Raw genomic sequence first — 12,549 nt, forward strand, 5'->3', positions numbered from 1 at the left:
TTCTGTACATTTAAAGGGTTAGTTCACCCAAAAATGAAAATTATATCATTTATTAGCCTACTTATCTCTCTCAAGATCCATAAAGGTACTAAAAACATATTTAAATCAGTTCATGTGAGTACAGTGGTTCAATATTAATATTATAAAGCGGCAAGAATATTTTTGGATCGACAAAAAAACAAAATAACGACTTATTTAGTGATGACCGATTTCAAAACACTGCTTCAGGAAGCATTGGAGCACAAATGAATCAGTGTGTCGAATCTGTTGTTTGGAGAGCCAAAGTCACGTGATTTCAGCCGTTGGCAGTTTGACACGCGATCCGAATCATGATTCGACACATTTGATTCATTTATGCTCCGATGCTTCATGAAGCAGTGTTTTGAAATCGGCCATCACTGAATAAGTCGTTATTCTGTTTGTTTTTTGGCGCTCCAAAAATATTCTTGTCGCTTTATAATATTAATATTGAACTATTGTACTCACATGAACCGATTTAAAAATGTTTTAAGTACATTTATGGATCTTGAGAGAGGAAATGCCATTGCTCCATATGAAGGCCTCACGAGCCATCGGATTTCAACTAAAATATTTTAATTTGTGTTCCGAAGATCAACGAAGGTCTTACGGGTGTGGAACGCCACGAGGGTAAGTATTAACTGACAGAATTTTCATTTTTGGGTAAACTAACCCTTTAACAGCTGTTTCAGTATTTTATTTGCTCTGTCATATGTACTTGAATATAGATGTGGTTTTTCTTGTTTCAGAAAATCTTCATGCAATATAATGTGCACAGAGCCCTTTGGCCTGTTTTCAGACCTTTTGACCACATGCACGGTTACTTCCTGGTTTTCGTTAAGCCAGCTTGGTCATTTCCAGTGAACTGGTAGCTGTCATTCTTCAGCACAAAACCATCAATGGTTGACTTTTTAATGTTGTATTTATATTTTAATGCCGTTATCACACTTGCCTAATTTGTCAATAAACCAGTTTAATTGATTGCAATAAAGACGAAGCTATTGGGAACGTTTGAATAAGAAAGTCGTGTCAGTAATTCGACACGCAACATTTTCCCAGCTTTTTAAATGTTATTTTTAATGTGATGACCACAAACATTATTGAGATTGCCCCCATTTGTAAAACCTAATGTTTCAAGTAATAGGAAATCAAACATTTGATAGAAAACACTTTTATTTAAAATAAAAAAGACATGAATTACCACTATGAACCAACAGGTGGCGGCAGAGTAGCATTTATTTGTGCCTAGTTTTTCAATCAGTTTCGCTTTTGAATAAATATTAAACATTATAAAATCACTATTTTAAAAATACATTTTGTCAAGGTGAAGAATGAAGTACTCACAAAATATCATGAAAAACAATAACTTTTCTTATGAATTAATTACACAGAAAGCTAGCACAGTACGATTTTGGCTCACTTATGAAAACTCACATTTTATTCAATTAATCTAACTAAAGTGCACAATAAATCTTGAATTTTTGACGCTTTTTTCACACGAAAGTGTAAAAACTGATGGTCTAATTGAATGAAGCCGAGCAGGAACACTGATGTACGTCTTTATTTGTTTATTTATTATGTCGTCTTTAGTTTGAATACCTACATTAATTGTAGTTGACTATTTAAGTGACTATATTCTGATTATAAACTAAGTATTACACTATTGATGCTTAACACACCACTAAGTGACATTTCACCGGGAGTTTTCCAGCTGGCTTTTATTATTGCGGAAGTTCTAAAGAACGCTCCGTGCATATAAGTCCATTGAACAAATATTTTGGTAACACTTTACATTGTACTTTGTAAATGACTTATTACTCATCAACAAACACCTTTATAAACCCTTTATAAGGGAACCTTAATGTTAAGTGTTACCAATATTTTATACTTGAACTACACTGAGTGTAAGAATAAAACACTACTATTATTAACAAAAACAAAATCAAAAACGTTTCCTTCGAGCCGGATTCGAACCAGCGACCTAAGGATGTCAGTGTAACCGCTACAGTCCTCCGCTCTACCAACTGAGCTATCGAAGGAACACGTATATCTTAGTTCCGTTTCCGGCTTTTAACTAAAGTGAAACTAAATGCTGCATAATAGTTCATATAACGTTACATTGCGAATAAAAACTTTAATTGATAATAAATTTACTTTGTGAAGATTCCTGAAAAATAAGCCCAGGAAATAATGCCGTGACTTGCACCGAATTACACATTTAAAAAATTAACGGGGCATTTCTGGACTAAAAATGATATAGATAATATTGAATTATCCACTGAATTATCAACAGATGACTTTCGTTAGAAATATCAAACTTACGACGCATCGTTTCATCTAACAAAGTTGAATAGCAAAAATAATGTAAACAAATGTTAAACATTAACGTTAGCCTTCAAATACTTTCACAAAAGTGCAACATTCGGATACATTGATACATGGCTATGATAGAACAAATTACATTAATTCCATATATGAAATATCAAAATAATGTAGCTACTATTGTGTAATTCTCTACAGAAAAAAAATAGCGTTTCACAATTCCTAGCATGGAGGGGAATTAGCTCAAATGGTAGAGCGCTCGCTTAGCATGCGAGAGGTAGCGGGATCGATGCCCGCATTCTCCAAAGCTTTTTCTAACAGCATTGCCATTATTGTATTGTTATATTCTCTTACCGGAATTATGTTAAAGACGTCTATAATATTTTTGCGTCATCGATTTTTCTTTCTTTCTGGCACTTACATGGGCTACTACTTTGCGTTGAGTCTGCGTGTTGGTTGATATAAGTTATACGTCTGTAATTTAATTTCCTATCAGCATTCCAGTACTACAATTTTTACAGTTTATATTGAAATTCAATTATGCATTTTTACCATATGTATTAAATATTTTTTTAATTCTATATTTCTACGTTTCCTGTGTTTATTACGTTTAATAAGAGATGCAACAACAGTCAACAGTATAATTTTCATATATGGGCAAGTAAACATGGCAACCTCTGACGTGCGGCTTTCTAAAAACAGCGCTCACTGATAGTGGGCCCTGGCGTGGGGGAATGCCAAGCCTCATTATAGAGGGTACAGACAGGCGGTTGGGCAATGGTGAGGGCCTGATTTCACCCCGTACACAAGAACTGGGACAATTTAATTTTCTCAATCCAAAACAGTCTCATTCTCAACTTCAGTGGAGCCGTTGCTCTTCAAATCAGGATGGACAGCTTGGAGAAGCAGCTTATTTGTCCCATTTGTCTGGAAATGTTCACGAAACCGGTTGTGATTCTTCCTTGTCAACACAATCTTTGCCGGAAATGTGCAAATGACATTTTTCAGGTACAGTTTCAATATTTTTGGTTTGTAAACATCATTTATCACAAAAAAATGATATCCCATCTTTTAGAAAACTAATAAATTGTTTTATACAGGCGTGGAGGTTTTCATAAATTGTTTTAAACATTGTAAAATATTAACTGTAATTGTATTATAATTTACATTTTACATTACTATAGTTATAACATTGGTTATCAGAGTGTTGCTAGCTACAGCTTATTCACCTTTTTTAGAGCTTGGCTTTTTGGGATGTACCTTACTCAGAAAGCTAAAATATATGAATATTTGTAAATAAACAGTGACTATTCTCCAAAAAATGTGTTATTCATTTGCTGTCCTATACACACTCCCCATACAGTCCTCAAATCCATACCTTCCCACCAGAGGAGGCAGCGTGACGTCAGGTGGCCGTTTCAGGTGTCCATCCTGCAGACATGAAGTTGTGCTGGACCGCCATGGTGTCTACGGTCTGCAGAGAAACCTTTTGGTGGAAAACATCATTGACATGTACAAACAGGAGTACATCAGGTTAGATCTGGGAATGGACACCTCAGGAAGCTCTAATAGGATGTCCATGTGGTTTAACAAGATCCCTTGTGTAATACAGAATGAAGTAGGTTGAATCGTTACCAAGTATGACTCATGAACCACGAGTTTGGTAAATTATAGTTATGACATAAACCCCGGTTTCACAGACAAGGCTTAAGCTAGTCCTAGACTAAAATGCATGTTTGAGCTGTTTTAACTGAAAGTAACTTACACTGACATATTATAAAATGGTTTTATCTCAAGATGCACACCAGTAATGTTTTTTTTTCTAAGGCATGTTTATAAAAGCTACTTAAAAGTCCTAATTGAACTAAGGCCTAATCCTGACTTAAAGGGATAGTTCACCCAAAAATGAAAATGTGATGTTTATCTGCTTACCCCCAGGGCATCCAAGATGTAGGTGACTTTGTTTCTTCAGTAGAACACAAATGATGATTTTTAACTCCAACCGTTGCGGTCTGTCAGCCGTATAATGCATGTCAATGGGATTTCCATCTATAAGAGTCAAAAAAACATGCACAGACAAATCCAAATCAAACCCTGCGGCTCGTGACGACACATTGATGTCCTAAGACACGAAACGATCGGTTTGTGCGAGAAAACAAACAGTATTTATATAATTTTTTACCTCTAATACACCACTATGTCCAGCTGCCTTGAGCATCCGGATGTGTGAGGTCTGAATGCACTTTGATGCCGGAAGTGATCGCTCGCACTCATTGACATATACACGAGAGAGATCACTTCCGTCATCAGAGCGCGTTTTCCGACCTCACCAACCGGATGCTCAAGGCAGTTGGACATAGTGGTGATAAACATCAAAGTTTCAGTTTTGGGTGAACTATCCCTTTAATCTAAACCCTGTCTGTGAAACCAGGCCAAAAATTCATAATTATTGTGTAATCATATAAGTTGAAATTACGACAAAAAGTTGAAATTGACTGAAATGATGAAATACTAAGTCATAATTATGACAAGTTGAAATTATGACAAAAAAAAAATGAAATTAGGACATTAAAAAGTAATTTTGTTTTAGCTTTTTGTCAATTCTTCGTCATATTTTTTACTTTTCTTGTCATAATCATGAATTACTACTGCATGATTTCTTTTTTCTCTGCATTTTTTTTTCATGTGGTGGAAATGGGCTTTCACAGTTACCTCTCTTGTTTAGGTATACCGAAAAAAATGTAACCAAAAATTATAACAAATAATAATAATTATAAAAAATATTATTTAATACTGCTGAATCAACTTAAATATATTAATTTATACCAACAAAATTCATTTGTATAGGTAAAATCAAGTTTAAAACAGCTGTTTGAAGTAATAATTCCAAGTTGCAGTGTAATAATCCTTTAGCCTTTTAGTAGAGTGCATTAAGAATTACCTTAAGAAACCTGAAGAAACTCTCAAAATAACAGCAGACATGCTTTTAAGAATGAAATTCCCCAAGGTTGAACTATTAAGTTCTCTACCACCCTGTCACTTTGCATACCACTTAAGCGTTTCACTTTATGAACTTAAAAAAAGCTTGTTTTGGATGAGAGGTTTATCTTTTAAAGCTTTATAATTCAGGCAGTGTTTTTGCAATGCAGCAGACAGATTCCCCGGAGTCCACGTGACTCCCAAGACCTGTGACTCAGACAGGTCAGAAGGCTAAAGATGATGGTCAGCTGGCAGGACAATTATTTTTAGTTGCGCCACTCAGTGTTGAGTCTCCCAGGCATACTGACACACATCACAGACCTTCAATATGGCCTTGTGAACCCTACAGTTATTTCATTAAGCACTGATTTTGAACATATGAAGCAAAGCCGAGAGGCTTTGAACCTTTGAAAAGTGCAAATCTGATTTGTTATATGTTTAACCTCAGACATTGATAGTCATGGATCTGTTATTCTCCACAGCAGCAGACCTTCTCCTGAGAGGAAGGATGATCAGCCGATGTGTGAGGTCCATGAAGACGAGAAAATCAACATATACTGCCTGACCTGCAGCGTCCCCACTTGTTCTATGTGTAAAGTGTTCGGCTCTCATAAAGACTGTGAAGTGGCCCCTCTTAACAGTATTTACCAGACGCAAAAGGTAAAAAATCTAGCGCTTTGGGGGCATATTAATATTTATGATTGTCTGCATAAGTACGCCAGAGTTTGCGTCAGAGTGTATGCGTTTGTATATATTTTTACAGTTTGTGTGTTAATATGCTTACCCACGTCCTCATCTCCAGACAGAGCTCACGGATGGAATAGCAATGATGGTTGGCAATAATGACAGAATCCAAGGCATCATCAGTCAGTTGGAGGAGACCTGCAGAACCATAGAGGTTAGTCACCCTGTGTGGGGCTTCTCCCTCCCTAAAGCCTGGCATAAGTACAGGATTATTGATGAGGAACGTAAGAACGCTTCCTCTGACAAAAGATACACGCGCTCTGGCATGGACGAGCCAGGCAGGCAGGAAGCTGGATTCTCTCCAGACCTCACAGTTGCGTTCACAGAGGCTCCATGATTGACAAGCAAGCAGAAATGAGCCGTCTCTGTTGAGCATATGGCTCCTCTGACAGAAAGTCATTGTGAGCAAGGTTGCGGGTTATATGCGGTCGAAGGAAAGAAACAGGTAGTCAAACTATTGATTTAGAGAGCAAAAGTATCAAATCTTAATCTTTAAAAAACTTTGGTGGTCCATTGTCACATTGCGGGTGTGTTGCAATCGTACAATAGTATCTTTAGTAAAATTAAATGCACAGATTATGCTGAGAGATTATGTGATTACATGCTATATGTACATTACTGCTCAAAAGGGTGATTTTTTTTTTAATGATTTCTCTTTTGCTTACCAAGACTGCATTTATTTGAAAAAAAATTCAAATATTATTACAGTTATTACTGTTTTCTATTTAAATGTATAAAACGGTTAGTCCCTGTCCTTGATTCTGATTGGTCAATAGCTGTGTTTTATTCACGATAAAACACGGCTATGATCGCTTCACCCAATGGTTCTGTGTATCACTACACAACACCCTTAGCAAACACTGTTAGCAACGTAAACTGTTTGTTCTCAATTGATATTGTTCATTGAAGCTTACTGTATTATGTAGAAGAGTATTGTGAGAAAGGGATAGAGTGAGCGAATTTATTACCTGCATTCAGATTTAGCATTTTCCTTCAGGTCAATCCTATGTAAAAAAAAAAAAATCAGTTGAAATGTCCGATGTATTATCTTGTCCTTTTAACATTTAGGGGTTTTCCCATTACTGACAGCTTTAATCAAAGCATTTGTCAGTTGCGTCTTGTTCCGTGTTCACAACAATTCAGTCTTTTCAATGTAAAAGTCTTCGCTACTGACTGACACACTCATAAAGACAGTCTTTGCGCCATATAATGGCGTAATAATGTAACTTCTGTTGCTGTTCACGGTCAGGGACTATTTTTTCTGGCGGAAGGAAGGCTTTTAGTAAGAGTTTACTTCATGAAAGTTGCATTGTTACATATTTTTGGCTTTAATATTTGTATTGTGTGGTAACCATTTTATAAAAGCAATAAGGTACTCGAGGCTAGTGCTGTATCATGAATAAGTCACGGCTGAGGGGTTGCTTACAACACCCTTCAGCTGTGACTTATTCATGATACAGCACAGCCTCTCATACTTTATAGCTTACATATTTTAAAATGTAATTTATTCCTGTGATGCCAAAGCTGAATTTTCAGTATCATTACTCCAGTCTTCAGTGTCCCATGATCCTTCAGAAATCATTCTAATATGCTGATTTTCATTTTTTTCAGGATTCTTTGGTGTATAGAAGGTTCAAAAGAAGCGTCACTTTAGATCAATTTTATGCTGATTAAATGCTGATTAAAAGTATTAATTTCTTCTATAATATAAATATATTTTGATTTATTATATACTGTACATTTATAAATATGAATGTATTGTAATTCATATTGACTTGTATATTATTCTGTATTTTTACAGGAAAATGGCAGGCGACAGAAGTCGAATGTGTGTGAAAAGTTTGACCACTTGTACGCCATCCTGGAGGACAGGAAGAGCGAGATGAACCTGAAAGTGAACGCTGAACAGGAAGAGAAACTGAATTACTTACGTGGTCTTACAAGGAAGTATGGAGATCATCTGGAGACCATGAACAAAATCATGGAGACAGGAATCCAGACACTGGAAGAACCTGAGATGGCTGTTTTCTTACAGGTCCTTTAAGCCCACAATAAATTTTAGAAACAGGGTTACCACAATAATGGAAAACATTTTCTTTTTAGAAAAATCTTAGAAAATTCATGGAAATGAGAAATATACTATGTTCTGGTTTTGCTCTGCTCTAATATATTTGTAAATGTTTCATGAAAAACATGCCCCTGAGCAAGTGAAAATATCAGTCTGTCTGTTTAAGGGTCTTATTGGAGGCATTCGTACACCATTAAACATAATTATTGAAATCTATGAATTCAAAAGATTGGCAAGAAAATCTATGCCAGCAATGAACAAGATCATGGAAATTGATAAGTGGGAACCCTGTAGAAATTCAATATATTTTATACATACTTTTTATGTTATTTTGTCATAAAATAAATCTCTTTCTCTCTCATACATGCCATTCAGAATTCCAAACCCCTCTTTCAAAAGTAAGTGTTGATCCTTTCTGCAAAATTAATGTGTATTTTATGTTTTGTACATACCCTGAATTGATTTCTTGTTTACTAGAATTGCAGAGGCATCGAATACCTCGCACCTGGAGCGAGTGGAGCGCGGCTATGAGAACATGGATCTTTACTCTGTGAGCTTCAAGAGAGAAGCCAGGGCCCTACGCAATATTGACTTCACCAGAGGTATGGCTCACCTGAATTGCTCATTAACCTTTGACTGTCTACATGTGGGTTTAAATCAGGTTAGCTTGTTGAACTGATTACTGTATGAAAATAACAGTTTCATGTGCCATTCAGAAGTCTCTTTAAGCATGTTTTGAAATTGTGACTCAATGGGCAACCATTTCAAAAGCCAGCCTGGCTTTTCAGTATATTAATCAGATTTGTCAGCCAATTTTATACAAAATCCACCAGAAATGTGGTGCTAAAAACTGTCAGTCCTGTATGTGATCATCAGTATGGGGTTGATGGTATCTTCACACTCAAAATAGGTTGAGAAGATGCAACTTTTCCATTTTACACTGTTAGGTGCCACAGAACGTGCTTTTGCAGTTAAAAAAGGACACGTTTTTTAAAAAGTTTTATTTTTTTTTATCTTGAGCGCCGCATTTTTAGAACACTGTTTATGCGAGGGATGCTGCAGAAGACGCAATGGTCAACTATGTCCATGTTTACAAAGAAAATAACAAAAGCATGTTTACATACACTCTACAAAGTAATTCTGGGGACCTGTTACCACAACTTAAATAAATGCATGGTTGCAAGTTAAAAATTCTAATTTATTGTTTTAATTAAATCTTTTAAGTTCCTACATTACATTACATCAACTTAATATCGTATGTAGTTTAAACTCAAATGCTCAAATCACTTTTTTTTTAAAATTAGGTTGTAGTAACTTAATGAAATTGTCTTGATAACTTCGGAAATTAGGCAGTGGATTTCTAGTTCCCAACATGCTTTGCATAGGACTGGATAAGGAGAAAAAATGTTGAATGTAAGTGTTAATTTATTTGTTTTTAGTGAAGGGGGAGACCTGTTTGACATTTAAAAGAGTTTCTGTAATGAAGTTTTTGTGGTTACCATTGTGCTGAAGAGTAGATTCATGAAGTAATATCATACTTGTTCATTAAATATATATATGTTAAAGGTGCCATCGAATGTTTTTTTACAAGATGTAATAAAAGTCTAAGGTGTCCCCTGAATGTGTCTGTGAAGTTTCAGCTCAAAATACCCCATAGATTTTTTTTAATAAATTTTTTTTAACTGCCTATTTTGGGGCATAATTAGAAATGCGCCGATTCAGGTTGTGGTCCCTTTTAATGCACATCCAGACGTTCTGCCCTTGTGTAATGCCTCGATCATGGGCTGGCATATGCAAATATTGGGGGCGTACACCCCGACTGTTACGTAACAGTCGGTGTTATGTTGCGATTGGCCTGTTCTTCGGAGGTCTTTTAAACAAATGAGATTTATGTATGGAGGAAACAATGGAGTTTGAGACTCACTGTATGTCATTTTCATGTACTGAACTCTTGTTATTCATTTATGCCAAGATAAATTCAATTTTTCATTCGAGGGCACCTTTAAATAAATGATGCTGGCATGTGCTATGATAGCTGTTGGTTTGAACTGAAATGGATAAGATTAGGCTAAAAGGTTCCAGGGCTACAACTCTGGTAGTTGGAGTGACTTTTTTTTTTTTTTTTTTTGAGTAATCTACTTGTGTTTATGCTACAAATTATTAAGTTATGTAGCTTTTTGGTTGAACGTAAATTCACTCAAAGTTCACTAAAAAAAAATGATGCAGACTGTTTGTTGTTGAATAAACACATTATTTTATAAAGTGTAGAAAAACGGTGGAATGCAAAATCGTGTTATGTTTGAATGACCCCATAAACTCTAATTTTTTTGCAGATGATGATGAAGAGGAGGAGGACGAGGATGAGGTGGCCATCGATGTGGACGACCGGGCAGGGCAGACAGCCTCGGGAGAAGCGGACTCACTGGACCAGTTGTACGAAACCCTACCACCCCTCCTGCCCCCACAAACCCTGAGCACACGCAAACCCGCCACATCATCCTAACTTCACAAAGTGCACATGCCAACATGAATATTGATCCAACGTTCTTTTTGCAACCTCTTCACAACAATAAGGACACTTACAGCTGTAAAACAGACTATTTTACCAGTGAACTTCAGATTCTGGTACTGTTTTTTTCTTTCAGTTACTGCTTTAGATAAGTCAGTACATGACTAAATATAAATGTAGATGATTTACGAACCCCTTCCAAGATTGTGGTGTTGTTTACTGCGTAGGGAGTGTTCACGTGGTTTCATTGCAGTTGGCACAGCAGTGGTATTTGAGTTATGAATGATATGATTCGCTGTTTTGGATTTCATATTTATAAACGTTAACGACAAATAAAAGGTTACCCTTATGTAGTGTGATCATTTGTAACGTATTAAATTTAAAGCAACATCCAAGTCAGTTCAATCTGGACCGAAAGCATTGGTTTATCACATATACAGTAAATGCCTGATCTACCTGAAGGAACATCCATAGCAAAGCATGGAAGTAATCTCCACATCTCATTGCTCACAGGATTGTCTTCCCCTGGTTTTGTAGGCGAAGAGTAAACAAGTGTAGTTCGCACATCTCGGTGGTCGAGCTGAAATAACGACGCCGGGACATTGCGTAAACCATATATTCTGGCCCAGTGGAGGGTGATCAGTGACAGGATGTGCATCTGTGGCTGGATTCACACAGAGAACGGCTACAACAAACTTAATGAGACCCAGGGAGCACAACCCCAAAACAATATGTGTGGCTTCCACCTCTGGCAAAGAATGGATCTTTTGTGGTGCTGTATAAAACATACGATTTAAGTTTGTCTGAACACAACATTATTGATCAGATTTAGATGTGCTGCACCCATAAAATTTAGGACATGGTTCAGTGAAACTCACACCCATGATTTCCAGTTGCTGCATAGATAGAATGAGTCACCACACTTCAGTTATTTGGGTTTGGTGTGAAACATTTCAGTCAGCGCCAGTGTTTATACTGCAATTTAATCAGCTGTCTTTTTCATAATATGCAAGGCTACTGTTTTTTGTTCAGTAACATTTTGCACAAATAAGGTGAATTTTCTTTTCTGGAGACATCCTGCCAAGTCCAGAAAGAATTCAATATATCCTTTTTGAAAAATTACAGTAGTGTCATTGAACATTAGCAAGTATATTGATTTAATAATTCAGTCTGTACAGCATGTGCAATATACTTTGAGGTATATGTGTTTATGATTTGTTTTTGAGCTCTGTTTGTAATTACTAGGCTTAATTCTCTGAGGGTAGATGGTAAAATTGTACCTTTTAGTGTTGTATGGTCACATTTACTCTTAATTATATCTTAAATATGGATTAAATTTGAAGGGAATAATACATATGAAGGAAGAGTTGTTCTCACATGGTCAATTAGCAACAAGATACCTGTCAATCATCTCTGGATGACTATCCTTCATTGATCCTTAATGCCGTAATAAGATTTATCATGTTTTTTTGCAGTTATATTCACAATATGTTTTTTTTGTTTTTGTTTTTTTTAATAATGTAAGTTTATATGTACTGATTGTGAAATATGAGTCAATGCATTTTTTTTTAATTATTATTATTTAATCAGTTTTTCCATGTCAATAATCTAGACAAGAGGTGTCAAACTGGCTTTCAAATTTTTATTGAAAAATATAAATATAAGACATTCTCTTGCACAACAAAAATTAATGGTTGCTCATTAGTTTATTAACAAACTTAAACAATGTACTGTATGTTACAATGAAACTCAAGTCTGTCAGATAAAATAATGCAGTACTGGAAAATATTTTTAGTTTTTTTTTTTCAAAGAAACCCAAACGTTTTCTTCATCTACAGTTTTGAATGATCACTTATACAATAACATTGATGGAGAGTGATGACAGTTTTGCGCTTCTGAACACTTTGAT

General features: G+C 35.8%; 2 protein-coding genes and 2 non-coding genes across 8 annotated transcripts in view; 2 read left to right on the forward strand and 2 right to left on the reverse strand.

Annotated features, from left to right (window-relative positions):
* Nucleotides 1-3,852, reverse strand: part of pde7a (phosphodiesterase 7A) — a 53,202-nt gene extending 49,350 nt beyond the window's left edge. For 3 of the 4 annotated variants that reach the window (XM_067377142.1, XM_067377147.1, XM_067377146.1), the window contains exon 1: nucleotides 3,719-3,851. The gene's annotated coding sequence lies outside the window, so the exon portion shown is untranslated. Of the gene's footprint in view, nucleotides 1-3,718 lie in introns of all 4 variants that reach the window. The other variant, XM_067377140.1, reaches the window with a different exon arrangement.
* trnay-gua (transfer RNA tyrosine (anticodon GUA)) lies at nucleotides 1,972-2,057 on the reverse strand. Its single transcript is given in 2 exon segments — nucleotides 1,972-2,007; nucleotides 2,021-2,057. It is a non-coding gene; the product is annotated as a tRNA-Tyr (tRNA).
* trnaa-agc (transfer RNA alanine (anticodon AGC)) lies at nucleotides 2,573-2,645 on the forward strand. The gene has a single exon. It is a non-coding gene; the product is annotated as a tRNA-Ala (tRNA).
* On the forward strand, nucleotides 2,708-12,368 carry trim55b (tripartite motif containing 55b). Of its 2 annotated transcripts, none has more exons than XM_067377150.1 (8): nucleotides 2,708-3,348; nucleotides 3,704-3,873; nucleotides 5,805-5,979; nucleotides 6,122-6,217; nucleotides 7,865-8,098; nucleotides 8,507-8,529; nucleotides 8,609-8,733; nucleotides 10,465-12,368. In XM_067377150.1, the coding sequence occupies exons 1-8, from the start codon at nucleotides 3,229-3,231 to the stop codon at nucleotides 10,632-10,634; spliced, it is 1,113 nt and encodes a 370-aa protein (XP_067233251.1). In that variant the 5' UTR covers nucleotides 2,708-3,228; the 3' UTR covers nucleotides 10,635-12,368. The 2 variants fall into 2 exon arrangements, with proteins under 2 accessions (XP_067233251.1, XP_067233250.1); XM_067377149.1 differs by having other exon boundaries at nucleotides 2,734-3,348; nucleotides 5,802-5,979; nucleotides 10,465-12,350.
* The last annotated feature ends 181 nt before the right edge of the window (nucleotides 12,369-12,549 follow it).

Source organism: Chanodichthys erythropterus, chromosome 23 (assembly GCF_024489055.1).
Source record: "Chanodichthys erythropterus isolate Z2021 chromosome 23, ASM2448905v1, whole genome shotgun sequence".
Taxonomy (NCBI): Eukaryota; Metazoa; Chordata; class Actinopteri; order Cypriniformes; family Xenocyprididae; genus Chanodichthys; species Chanodichthys erythropterus.

What these genes read in the sequence shown, in the direction of transcription:
- trim55b (XM_067377149.1), top strand. Translation starts at nt 3,229, where the DNA reads ATGGACAGCTTGGAGAAGCAGCTTATTTGTCCCATTTGTCTGGAAATG. An exon ending in GTGCAAATGACATTTTTCAG is followed by an intron (nt 3,349 to 3,703) that starts GTACAGTTTCAA and finishes CTCCCCATACAG; the next exon opens with TCCTCAAATCCATACCTTCC. An exon ending in AGATGGCTGTTTTCTTACAG is followed by an intron (nt 8,099 to 8,506) that starts GTCCTTTAAGCC and finishes CATGCCATTCAG; the next exon opens with AATTCCAAACCCCTCTTTCA.